The sequence below is a fragment of the Oncorhynchus mykiss genome, chromosome 16 (genome assembly GCF_013265735.2).
Source record: "Oncorhynchus mykiss isolate Arlee chromosome 16, USDA_OmykA_1.1, whole genome shotgun sequence".
NCBI lineage: Eukaryota > Metazoa > Chordata > Actinopteri > Salmoniformes > Salmonidae > Oncorhynchus > Oncorhynchus mykiss.
Genome location: NC_048580.1, coordinates 10,395,774 through 10,409,442, shown reverse-complemented (window position 1 = coordinate 10,409,442; position 13,669 = coordinate 10,395,774). Strand labels below are relative to the sequence as shown.

The window sequence follows — 13,669 nt, the reverse complement described above, 5'->3', positions numbered from 1 at the left end:
TATTTTTCCTTGTTGTTGATTATAACACATCATTTTCTATAGATATTATTGTACGTTACATCATGAGCATAAACTTTTCTTTGAACATAGACAGTTTAATAGTGCACCCCTGTCTTGTGTGCCTCGGTGCTGTGACCAGATTGACATTTCAAACATTAACAGGCAGGCCTCGTCACTGCCAACATTAAGAGGGATTAGCCGGCTCCATAATCTCAGATTGGGATTAACTGTAGATCTGCTGCTTTGCTCAGTTGAGCTAACGGTCAACCTAATGGTAGAGGAGCGGTTGGGACCTGGGATGACACTAAGGTTGGAAGCATCACGCACGTGCACTCACACAGAGAACAGAATATGCTAAGAATAGTGCTGGTGTCATTGGGAAGGTGTGACCTGAGATGCCTATCGTGAAAACACCTGAGCCCAGCAGGGTCTTATCATCTGGCAGATCTCTGTAGTCCGTCTCATTGCAGGGGTCTCCAGAGACTCACTGGGTGTCCACTACAGGCTAGTGACCTCGGAGCTCCAATCCTCAGGTCTGGCTCTCATCTCCAGGACGTTGCCCACAAGTCCAAAACACCATTTTGTCTTATCTTATCGGCCGGGGACTCATCAATGGCCTTCTCGGCGTTCTGTTGAACCGACTCAAACAAGTTGATGCATGTGTCCATTTCTGATGGATTTATAATGATTTGAGGCGGAGCTGTGGTTTAAAAAGTGTGTGCTTCATAATGGACAGTGGTGTAAAGTACTTAAGTAAAAATACTTTAAAGTACTACTTAAGATTTTTTTTTTGGTATCTGTACTTTACTATTTATATTTTAGACAACTTTTATTTCACTACATTCCTAAAGAATTATGAATACTTTCGCGAGGCACTGTATGCTTTGTTTTTAAATTATGTCTGAGTGTTGGAGTGTGCCCCTGGCTCTCCATAAATAAACTGGTTTGCTTAATATAAGGAATTTTAAGTTATTCATACTTTTACTTTTGATACTTAAGTATATTTAAAACCCAAATACTTTGACTTTTACTCTAGTATTTTACTGGGTAACTTTCACTTATCCTTGAGTCATTTTCTATTAAGGTATCTTTGCTTTTACTTAAGAACGAGAATTAAGAACTTTATCCACCACTCATAATGGAACACCATATTACCTCATTCTACTTCATACGACTTTTTGACCACATCTTTCATTTCCTGTGGTGTTTTAAACCAAAGGAGGCTGGTGTGAGGAGCTATAGGAGGACAGGCTCATCGTAATAATGGCTGAAATGGAATGCATGGAACAGAGTCAAACGTGGTTTTCATGTGTTTGATACCGTTCCGTTTATTCCATTACTATAGTTCCTCCCACCAGCCTCCTCTGGTTGAAACAGCATTGAGGTGAAGTAACCTATAGAACTACAAAGAGAGAAGAAATTTTTTTTTAGGCATTGACAAATATGGTAATTTATAAGTATCATTTTAATCAGCGTAAAAAAATGTTTCTTACAAAAATGGTTAACAGACACCTTTTCACAGCCATGCGGAAACAAAAGACACAAAAATAATACAACCAATATTATGTCCCCAAACATTTGGTTTATTTACAAATTCAAGGTATTGTCTATCAAACCTCGATCACAGCACAAAATGACCAGAAGAAAGAACCTCATGTATCTAGATAGAGATGTACAAACCACATTGCAACCAAATTTCTACCACAAGGGTCAGTGTTTATAATTTCAATACTATAATTATTTTTTTTAACAAATCATTTAGTTATTTGTATCCAAAATAAAACACCAAAACATAACTTAAGCCCCCTCCATTCATAATTACAGTTAATGAGAATTATTTCCCCAATAAAATAACTAAATCACTTTATCAAATATATATATAGCACCATGATATATAAGGGTTGAATATAGTGGGGTTGTCACATACAAAAAGAGACCCGTGTTAGTATTCAAAGAACAAACAGACACCTCATTCTAGATTGACTCCCCGCCCCCTACTTCCACTACACATTTAAGATCCGAAAGGTTTGGATAGGTAGGTGTAAGCAATATGCCTCAAAATGCCACTAAGCCTATCAAAAGGGCAAAATGGAGCTTGTACCATCTTTCTCATACCTATCCAATCCTTTCGGATCTATAGGATACATAGGATTAGTGGCTAGGGGTCGATTTTAGAGTGAGCGGTAGGTAGCACGACTAAAGACCATAACAGCAAACCAAGCTCAGTGTTGGTCCACAGAAAGACCGTACAATTTTGCATGCACTAACTCAATTGATCCGGTCCCAAATCAGCCCCTCGCTCCACACACTTCCTGAATCTCCCCTTGTACACCTGAACAAGTAGGTGTGAGCCTATAAATGGCATCCTGTTATTTCAGGTCTCTTAGGAGGGATTCAGAGGTGTTGATTTTGGATTGGGCATCTCGGTGACATTCCTACATCCATTTCTAAGAATAAAGAGTCATTGTATCACTGAAAAAGAAACCTCTCTCTCCAAAATGTGATTGTGCATTAGGAATTATTTGGGTTATTTGGAAGGTAGCAGCAAAGTTAGTCTATAAACAGTTGTGTCTTTTTGTTTTTCTAAGATACTTAATTTGATCAGTTAATTGGTTAAGATTACCACAATCGTTTCACGCTTTCTTCATTCTCATCTAGTTCGTCATAGTCTGTGACAGATCTGATTACTTGAAGTTAACAAAAAAAAACAAATCCTGAACTCCAAACCTTGTTCACATAAGAGGATAGTGACACACTACATTTAATTAATCTGCTGGACATTGAGTTGTTAATATTAATTAAGGTTATATACAATCTAAAAACCCAGAGACAGGAAACGGTAGAAACTATTGATCGTACATCCGTTGGAAAAGGAACTACACATGGAAACAATAATTGAGGGTAAAAACCTAGCTACACAAAGCATGTCGTCAAACTGAACACTGATCAAGGGGTTCTCAATGTATTGTAAATCATTAGGACATGAAGGGTTTATGTAAAATACCTCACCAAATCAACAGAACAATCATAATACAAGAAACCATATCAAAAAACAGGGGAGAAATCAACATTCAGACATGGGCAAGAAGAGACATTCATTTGTAAAGCAAGTTATTCCATTAAGACTTTCCTTTGAATAACTTTATGCAAAATGTCATTCTGTTTAATTTTGACTGTAATGCACTTTGCTTGACCCTTGCAGCCAAGAAAACACCTTAGAGAAAAATGCAAACATTTCCTGAGAAGTTAATTGTCAACCTTACTGGTATAGAAAGAGAGATTGTAGGTCATTTCCCATCCACTGCAACAATAACTGAGCTCAAACAACTTTTCTGTACTATTCTATGTATACATAGTGGGTTCAAATAACATCTATTATATTCTGTTTATAGACCATAGTTGCCATAGTTATGCAATAGAATGTAGGTCAATTGAAGCAAGTATAATATATTGCATGTACCCTAATATCACTTCAGGGTGTTGTAATTCAGCGATCTGACATAGCAAAATACAGAAAACATTATTGCATATTATTCCATTTCGAGGACTACCTCAAAATGTGCTGTTACAAATATCTGTGTTCGGTGTCTGGTCAGACATATGAGGGTATCATTATTTTTTATTTGCATATGGTATATCAAGTTGCCCAAACCTGCATCTCAGATTAGAGACACGTTATGATGTCTCTATTTGACTGCCAAGCTCATCAGGAGGTAGTACAACAATATAACATATCACTGCGAGGGAAGAGAGGAAGTCAAGATACAATTGTCACCACTAACTACCAGCTACAATGCACAAGCAGATTCAGGAAGTCGGGAGGATCTCCAACCAATCAGGAATCTAGCAAAAAATATATGCGGTCTAATTGGTGAATAAAGAAGCCAATGGGAAAGGTTTTCTCCTGCTATAGCCTACTCCAATCAGATCCCATTGGTTTTGTGAACGTACACTTACAAAAGGCTATCAACAAAGCCATGTTTAATAAACGGAGACATTAACACCGACAACGTTGTTATCCAGTGACTCGGTTGAATACTTAACCAGTACACATCCATTTGGCTCTGAAATAAAGAATTAGCCATAAACAAGAGGGGGGAATCCCGAATCAAGCGGTTTTGCATACCTCGATGTCGTTCTTGACATGTAGCCTACAATGTTTTATTTCTGATTGACATCATTTTAGGATTATACTTTCCTCGGTTGATAGAAATTCTCTCTCTTTTAAGGGACAGATTTATGAAGAGTTTACACTTGTTTTCTTAGAAGAAAATAGGTTATGACAAGGAATAAGACATAATGGTTGAGTGTAATAACGAGTATCTAATGTGGTTTAGCTTTGTTTCTGGAGTTGTTTTCCTAGTTTAAAAAAAAACAGATGCAAACACTAGAGAAGTCTGGTCTTTCTATTCTAAAGCTGCTGCCATGCTAGAGGTAAGGATGGTTCCAACAAGCCAAAGAGACTGGCTGTTTGCTCCTGTAGTGCAATCTGTGACTGTGTTTATCTAGTGTATCCCATTACACACACTAGCATACTACATAGTATGCATAGACAATACTAAGTAGTATGTCAGTTAACCTATTGGGGCACAACCCCCATCTAGTCCTATCACAAGGTTTCAAAACCCACTCAGGCCAAATCACTTTCCTTAATATCTATATAGTTCTATATTGAATAGGTCTCGTCTATGAATATGTATCCTTACTATAATATCCACGCCACTCCCCCAAAGAGCTGTTGATAACAAATCAGCATTTAAGACAAAATAACAACCCTCCAATTTAAAAAGTACAAAAACTAACAAAAACAGAAACTTTAACAAAACTTCAAGTACTATTAGCAAATCAAAGCAAGTCCACCTGGCAAAATTGTTGGAAAAAAGATTCCTGTTTTATACAGCTTTTTCCCTCCCCCTCCTTTCCTCGCTTTCAAGACGCGTGAAATAAAATCCCTCCTTCCTTAGCTCTCTTACCTGAAAGAAATAAACCAAAGACCTATATATCTGTCACAGTTAGTGCAGGTGTCTGTGTGTGTGTCCCCGAGTTGTGTCAGAGGTCCTGCCCGGCCAACGGCAGGGTGGTGGGAGAGACAGAGTACCCAGAGAACAGACTTCTGTAGTGGGCATCCAGAGCTCCAAGGCCCCCTGCCTAGATGCATTTATGGAGGAAGACAGAAAGCCACGGTCATATCCAATCATTCAGGGATGTGGGATTCTGATCAGGTTGTCCAGGTATCGTAGCCCTCTTCCCGGCCAGTGGCTTTAGGAAGTGTCCAGTTACCCGTTGTTTATATGGTATGTCAGTCTCACTGAACGAGTGACTGTCCATCAGGGCTCCAGGGTTTGATGTTGTAGCTGCTCAGAAGTGTTCTTCTCCCCTGGATGGTTTTGGGGAGACCTAAGTAGCTCCCTGTCTTGATTTTGTGGGGTAAGGGTTTGGGTTTCAGGGCATGTAGTCACTTAGTGTTTTTGGTTACCAAGTCCCCCAGCAGTATTCTCCCCTGATTGCAGTGTTAGAGGGCCATCTTTTCTGGACAAGGTTTTTTAGAGCTCTCCCTGCCCTGTTGCTCTTGTCTTGGTTTAGGGATGTGTCTTGTCTTAAGTTGGGGGGTTGTAGGCAGTGTCTCTCTGGATGTTGGATTTCAGGGGTTTCTATTGTCCAGATCCCCCTACCCTCCCAGGCTTAGCCCCGGTCCCCTGTCCCCCCTGTCAACAGGGCTCCTGTTTGATGTAGTAGCTGCCAGAGCCGATGCTCTCCTGGTCTGAGACGCCATGGGAGAAGGTGAACTCATCCACCTCAGCCTGTTCCTCCTTAAGACATAACAGAGACTCTAGAGTGAGGGAGAGAGAGAGAGAGGGAGAGAGAGTTAGCAAAATAGAGGGTTACATAATTTAAAAAAAATAATTTAAAAAAAATAGTCGAAAACCTGTACAGCATACCAAGACAGAAGAAAATAGCTAAACAACCATTTAAATATATATATATATATATATATATATATATATATATATATATATATATATATATATATATATATATATATATACACATATCTTAGGGGGTAAACAACCATTTTTAGTCACAAAACACTTTTCAGCACAGGAACAGCTATCCTTGTTAATACCTAGCCCTCCATCTGAGCCTGTAGTTCCTGTAATGAAACCAGACTTCTAAAGTATATTATATCACCATTTTTCCTCCATCCTGCAGACGTCCTGCTCACCTAGTTTATTTATTTATTTTTCACCTTTATTTAACCAGGTAGGCCAGTTGAGAACCAGTTATAATTTGCAACTGCGACCTGGCCAAGATAAAGCAAAGCAGTGCAATACAAACAACAGTCAATAATACAGTAGAACAAAAGAAAACAAAAAGTCTATAGACAGTGAGTGCAAATGAGGTAAGATAAGGAAATAAATAGGCCATGGTGGTGAAGTAATTACAATATAGCAATTAAACACTGGAATGGTAGATGTGCAGAAGATGAATGTGCAAGTAGAGATACTGGGGTGCAAAGGAGCAAGATAAATACAGTATGGTGATGAGGTATGTAGATAGATGGGCTGTTTACAGATGAGCTATGTACAGGTGCAGTGATCTGTGAGCTGCTCTGACAGCTGGTGCACAAAGCTAGTGAGGGAGAAGAGGGAGTCTCCAGCTTCAGTGATTTTTGCAGTTCGTTCCAGTCATTGGCAGCAGAGAACGGGAAGGAAAGACGACCAAAGGAGGAATTGCATCACGAGGTGAGAGGAGAAATTGCCATTTCTCACATTAGTACTTTCACTTCAATAACATGACACAGAAACAAGTGAATAGAACTTGCTTTCATGCAGGTGTATCCAACACACAGCGATCGCCCTGCAGGGTCAGCACCTACAGTGGCTGAGGACTGACCCCTGTTAGCACCCTCTGTCTGTGTGGAGGTCTCAGTGGTTATTTCTTGGCAGTGTTACCTGGTTTGTGGGTGTGATGGTGGTGGTGGTAGTGGTGGTGGGTGCGGGACCGGGGGGCCAGAGTGGGGCCCTGGTTGGAGTAAGGGGGCGGACTCTGCTCTTCGTCCTCCCCTGATAGGCTCCTCCTCCTGCCTGCCTGACTGAAGAGCCGACGACCAACCGGAACCTTCCGCTCTAGACACCAAGTTAGACTCAGGTAAGCTACTAAGGGTGCTTTCAGGTTGCTACCGCTCCCAACAGTGTAGATTTGAATGTTCAGTGGCATAGGGTTACTTTATATGTATTTTGAATAATAAAATAAATGCTAACTTATTAACTAATTAATTACAGATCCTATTGTGTGTGTGTGTATATAAAGAAAGGTAAATGGCCTAGATAATCACATGATGTAATGAATTATATAGCATGTACAGTTGAAGTCAGAAGTTTACATACACCTTAGCCAAATACATTTAAAATCAGTTTTTCACAATTCCTGACATTTAATCCTAGTAAAAATTCCCTGTCTTAGGTCAGGTAGGATCACCACTTTATTTTAAGAATGTGAAATGTCAGAATAATAGTAGAGAATTATTTATTTCAGCTTTTATTTGTTTCATCACATTCCCAGTGGGACAGAAGTTTACATACACTCAATTAGTATTTGGTAGCATTGCCTTTACATTGTTTAACTTGGGTCAAACGCTTCGGATAGCCGTCCACAAGCTTCACACAATAAGTTGGGTGAATTTTGGCCCATTTTTTCTGACAGAGCTGGTGTAACTGAGTCAGGTTTGTAGGCCTTCTTGCTCGCACACGCTTTTTCAGTTTTGGAAGTACAACTTTGGAAGTATGCTTGGGGTCATTGTCCATTTGGAAGACCCATTTGCGACCAAGCTTTAACTTCCTGACTGGTGTCTTGAGATGTTGGTGTTTATACTTGCGTACTAATTTTTATACAGATGAACGTGGCATCTTCAGGCGTTTGGAAATTGCTCCCAAGGATGAACCAGACTTGTACAATTTATTTTCTGAGGTCTTGGCTGATTTCTTTTGATTTTCCCATGATGTCAAGCAAAGAGGCACTGAGTTTGAAGGTAGGCCTTGAAATACATCCACAGGTACACCTCCAATTGATTCAAATGATGTCAAATAGCCTATCAGAAGCTTCTAAAGCCATGCCATTATTTTCTGGAATGTTCCAAGCTGTTTAAAGGCACAGTCAACTTAGTGTTTGCAAACTTCTGAAACACTGGAATTGTGATACAGTGAATTATAAGTGAAATAATCTATCTGTAAACAATTGTTGGGAAAATGACTTGAGTCATGTACACAGTAGATGTCCTAACTGACTTGCCAAAACTATAGTTTGTTAACAATACATTTGTGGAGTGGTTGAAAAACAAGTTTTAATGACTCCAACCTAAGTGTATGTAAACTTCTGCCTTCAACTGTACATGTTCAAGTTATTTTATTCTGTTTAAATACAGTATTTCAAATACACCAATCTTGTTTCAAACGGTTCAGAAGACGGTTCTGATTTATTTATCCGTTATTTTGCCAGGTAAGTTGACTGAGAACACGTTCTCATTTGCAGCAACGACCTGGGGAATAGTTACAGGGGAGAGGATGGGGATGAATAAGCCAATTGTAAACTGGGGATTATTAGGTGACCGTGATGGTTTGAGGGCCAGATTGGGAATTTAGCCAGGACACCGGGGTTAACACTCCTACTCTTACGACAAGTGCCATGGGATCTTTAATGACCTCAGAGAGTCAGGACACTCGTTTAACGTCCCATCTGAAAGACAGCACCCTACACAGGGCAGTGTCCCCAATCACTGCTCTGGGGTATTGGGATATTTTTTAGACCAGAGGAAAGAGTGCCTCCTACTGGCCCTCCAACACCACTTCCAGCAGCACCTGGTCTCCCATCCAGGGACTGACCAGGACCAATCCTGCTTAGCTTCAGAAGCAAGCCAGCAGTGGTATGCAGGGTGGTATGCTGCTGTGAAATGTTCTAAAACATGTTCTGAATACACCCAAGGTAAGCCAGACTCAAGTAAACCAGCTATCGTGGTGTGTGACCACATGTCTACACATAGCCCTGCTAAACCACTTCCTAAGACGTGGAACAAGCTGTGCTTGGAACATAGAGGTAGACAGATGGCTCTAGATGGATAGAACCAGTTTCAGCATGGACATTGCCATCGAGGCCTTCCACCAGTGGCCAACTGGGTGGGGATTCCTATGGGTTGGGAGTGATCAGCCAAAGATCAGAGCATTGCCTCAAATTGGTTTGAAAATGGCTTTAAGCTATATCACTGCCATTTATTGGCCACAAATGAATAACACACAAGAAGACTCCAACACAGCAGGGGACGATAAATCAACAATATTATCTTTATGCTTTTTCAAACACAACAGAATAACATTCACTACTTTAAAATGGAGAGAGCCCCAATGGCACTGCCTATGTTGGCACGGACACCATAATGGCACAGACAGAAAGATAAGTCTTATTTTTTATCTCTGTGGTTTGGACCATCACACCCAGTGTTACAACACCCTCGCCACCTTTTTGGCACTCGCCCAGAGTACCGCAGCTTCCTGTCATGGGACTGCCAACCAATCAGCCAATCAGATCCCAAAGAACAGACAAGAAAGAAAAAACTAAACATTAACAGAAATTCTAAGCTAGATAGATTTCCCGCCACCAGAGTGTGGAACAGTGGAGGCTGGTGGGAGGCACTTTGGGAGGACAGAGTCATTGCAATGGCTGGAATGGAATCAGTGGAACAGTATCAAACACACGGAAACCATGTTTGACTCCATTCCACTGAATCCATTCCAGCCATTATTACAATGAGCCCATCCTTCTATAGATCTTCCCACCAGCCTCCACTGGTGTGGACCAGGGGAAGAGGGAAGCGAGTGATGATGAAAGAGAAGAGAACTCACTTTTCTTTTGTCCTTTGTATTGTTGGGCTTTCTTCTTGTGCTTAGGTACAGCTGCTGGGATTTCTCTGGCCACTGAAATGACAGAAAATGGAGGAGCAAATAAACACTGGCCTATTGTTTTACACAAATGTTTCTGCCTGTTAGTTTGGGACTCCAATCGCATGTTATCAGGTAATTGGTCACGTATTAGCTGGAACTTAATCCAGTCCATCAATGAGAGCCTAAGTGGTAGTTGTTTGGTTTATGTGTTACATGGTGTGTTACATGTTCCTGTGTTACATGTTGGTGTGTTACATGTTGGTGTGTTAGTGTGTTACATGGTAGTGTGTTAGTGTGTTACATGTTGGTGTGTTAGTGTGTTACATGTTGGTGTGTTAGTGTGTTACATGTTGGTGTGTTACATGTTGGTGTGTTAGTGTGTTACATGTTGGTGTGTTACATGTTGGTGTGTTAGTGTGTTACATGTTCCTGTGTTACATGGTGTGTTAGTGTGTTACATCTTGGTGTGTTACATGTTGGTGTGTAAGTGTGTTACATGTTAGTGTGTCACATGTTGGTGTGTTAGTGTGTTACATGATGTGTTAGTGTGTTACATGTTGGTGTGTTACATGTTGGTGTGTTACATGTTGGTGTGTTAGTGTGTTACATGTTGGTGTGTTACATGTTAGTGTGTTACATGTTGGTGTGTTACATGTTGGTGTGTTACATGTTGGTGTGTTACATGTTGGTGTGTTACATGTTGGTGTGTTACATGTTGGTGTGTTACATGTTGGTGTGTTACATGTTGGTGTGTTAGTGTGTTACATGGTAGTGTGTTACAAGTTGGTGTGTTAGTGTGTTACATGTTGGTGTGTTACATGTTGGTGTGTTACATGTCGGTGTGTTACATGTCGGTGTGTTAGTGTGTTACATGTTGGTGTGTTACATGTTGGTATGTTACATGTTGGTATGTTAGTGTGTTACATGGTAGTGTGTTACATGGTAGTGTGTTACATGTCGGTGTGTTAGTGTGTTACATGTTAGTGTGTTACATGTTGGTGTGTTACATGTTGGTGTGTTAGTGTGTTACATGTTGGTGTGTTACATGTTGGTGTGTTACATGTTGGTGTGTTACATGTTGGTGTGTTACATGTTGGTGTGTTAGTGTGTTACATGGTAGTGTGTTACATGTTGGTGTGTTACATGTTGGTGTGTTACATGTTGGTGTGTTACATGTTGGTGTGTTAGTGTGTTACATGTTGGTGTGTTAGTGTTTTACATGTTGGTGTGTTACATGTCGGTGTGTTAGTGTGTTACATGTTGGTGTGTTACATGTTGGTATGTTAGTGTGTTACATGGTAGTGTGTTACAAGTTGGTGTGTTAGTGTGTTACATGTTGGTGTGTTAGTGTGTTACATGTTAGTGTGTTACATGGTAGTGTGTTACATGTCGGTGTGTTAGTGTGTTACATGTTAGTGTGTTACATGTTGGTGTGTTACATGTTGGTGTGTTACATGTTGGTGTGTTACATGGTAGTGTGTTACAAGTTGGTGTGTTAGTGTGTTACATGTTTGATGTGTTAGTGTGTTACATGTTAGTGTGTTACATGTTGGTGTGTTACATGTCGGTGTGTTGGTGTGTTACATGTTGGTGTGTTAGTGTGTTACATGTTGGTGTGTTAGTGTGTTACATGTTAGTGTGTTACATGTTGGTGTGTTAGTGTGTTACATGTTGGTGTGTTAAGTGTTACATGTTGGTGTGTTACATGTTGGTGTGTTACATGTTAGTGTGTTACAGGTTGGTGTGTTAAGTGTTGGTGTGTTAGTGTGTTACATGTTAGTGTGTTACATGTTGGTGTGTTACATGTTAGTGTGTTACATGTTGGTGTGTTACATGTTGGTGTGTTACATGTTGGTGTGTTACATGTTGGTGTGTTACATGTTGGTGTGTTACATGTTGGTGTGTTAAGTGTTACATGTTGGTGTGTTAAGTGTTACATGTTGGTGTGTTAAGTGTTACATGTTGGTGTGTTACATGTTGGTGTGTTACATGTTGGTGTGTTACATGTTGGTGTGTTACATGTTGGTGTGTTACATGTTGGTGTGTTACACGTTGGTGTGTTAATGTGTTACATGATGTGTTAGTGTGTTACATGTTGGTGTGTTACATGTTGGTGTGTTAAGTGTTGCATGTTGGTGTGTTACATGTTAGTGTGTTACATGTTGGTGTGTTAGTGTGTTACATGTTGGTGTGTTAGTGTGTTACATGTTAGTGTGTTACATGTTGGTGTGTTACATGTTGGTGTGTTACCTGTTGGTGTGTCAGTGTGTTACATGTTGGTGTGTTAGTGTGTTACATGTTGGTGTGTTAGTGTGTTACATGTTAGTGTGTTACATGTTGGTGTGTTACATGTCGGTGTGTTACATGTCGGTGTGTTAGTGTGTTACATGTTGGTGTGTTAATGTGTTACATGGTGGTGTGTTACGTGTTAGTGTGTTACATGTTGGTGTGTTAAGTGTTGGTTTGTTAAGTGTTGGTGTGTTAGTGTGTTACATGTTAGTGTGTTACATGTTGGTGTGTTAAGTGTTACATGTTGGTGTGTTACATGTTAGTGTGTTACAGGTTGGTGTGTTAAGTGTTGGTGTGTTAGTGTGTTACATGTTAGTGTGTTACATGTTGGTGTGTTACATGTTGGTGTGTTACATGTTGGTGTGTTACATGTTGGTGTTTTACAGGTTGGTGTGTTAAGTGTTGGTGTGTTAGTGTGTTACATGTTAGTGTGTTACATGTTGGTGTGTTAAGTGTTACATGTTGGTGTGTTACATGTTAGTGTGTTACAGGTTGGTGTGTTAAGTGTTACATGTTGGTGTGTTACATGTTAGTGTGTTACATGTTGGTGTGTTACATGTTGGTGTGTTACATGTTGGTGTGTTACATGTTGGTGTGTTACATGTTGGTGTGTTAAGTGTTACATGTTGGTGTGTTACATGTTGGTGTGTTAAGTGTTACATGTTGGTGTGTTAAGTGTTACATGTTGGTGTGTTACATGTTGGTGTGTTACATGTTGGTGTGTTACATGTTGGTGTGTTAAGTGTTGCATGTTGGTGTGTTACATGTTGGTGTGTTATATTTGGGTAGAACTGTGGTGTTTGATCTCACTCTGTGCGGCGGGGGGCTGTAGCTGGTAGCCGGTCAGCTGACACCAGCCCACGGGGTAGAGGTCAGACGACTGACAGTCCACCCATTGGTCGTACTCGTCCTCCCAGCCGTCAAAGTGGATGCGCAACAGGCGGTGGACGATCCGAGTCACAGTGGCAACACACACCAACCTGGGCTCCATCAGGTCCACGGCCTCCAGCTTCATACCCTGACGGAAGCCGTGGTTTGGAACATCCTGGGCAGGGGCAACAAGATGGCGGAGGCAAAGACGAGAGACATTTTTATGTTTGTGGTCAATACAGTGTTTTTTCCATAACAATTTTTGACAAATGTATTACATCAAACACGTATGTAAGCGAAAAATAGATAAATAATTTGCCTTGTTGGTAATGCCTGCTTGTAGTCGTTTTTATTTGAAGTATAATTTTCATGTGATCATAAAAAGACAGAACCACAGGACTGCGCTAACCAACAAAACAACACAGCCACGATGTCAGGAATCAGTCCTACCTTGTTAAAGAGCTTCACAGGAGCGGCTATTGAACTTGTTTCTCTGAGGTAGTCAAACCATTTAAATGGCAGTTTAGTGTACCCTGTGGGGCAGAGTCAGTGGTAAGGCTGGGTTAACACATAACCCT

General features: G+C 40.5%; 1 protein-coding gene across 2 annotated transcripts in view; it reads right to left on the bottom strand.

Annotated features, from left to right (window-relative positions):
• Positions 1-1,447: 1,447 nt before the first annotated feature.
• LOC110491338 (MBT domain-containing protein 1) overlaps positions 1,448-13,669 on the bottom strand; it is a 29,173-nt gene continuing 16,951 nt past the window's right edge. Inside the window, exons 15-19 of one of the 2 annotated variants that reach the window (XM_036946121.1) lie at positions 13,542-13,624; positions 13,032-13,266; positions 9,894-9,965; positions 6,954-7,127; positions 1,448-5,830 (exon numbers count right to left, since the gene is read on the bottom strand). In XM_036946121.1, the coding sequence (XP_036802016.1) occupies positions 5,709-5,830; positions 6,954-7,127; positions 9,894-9,965; positions 13,032-13,266; positions 13,542-13,624 (686 nt within the window). In that variant the 3' untranslated portion in view covers positions 1,448-5,708. The remainder of the gene's footprint in view (positions 5,831-6,953; positions 7,128-9,893; positions 9,966-13,031; positions 13,267-13,541; positions 13,625-13,669) is intronic. The other variant, XM_036946122.1, reaches the window with a different exon arrangement.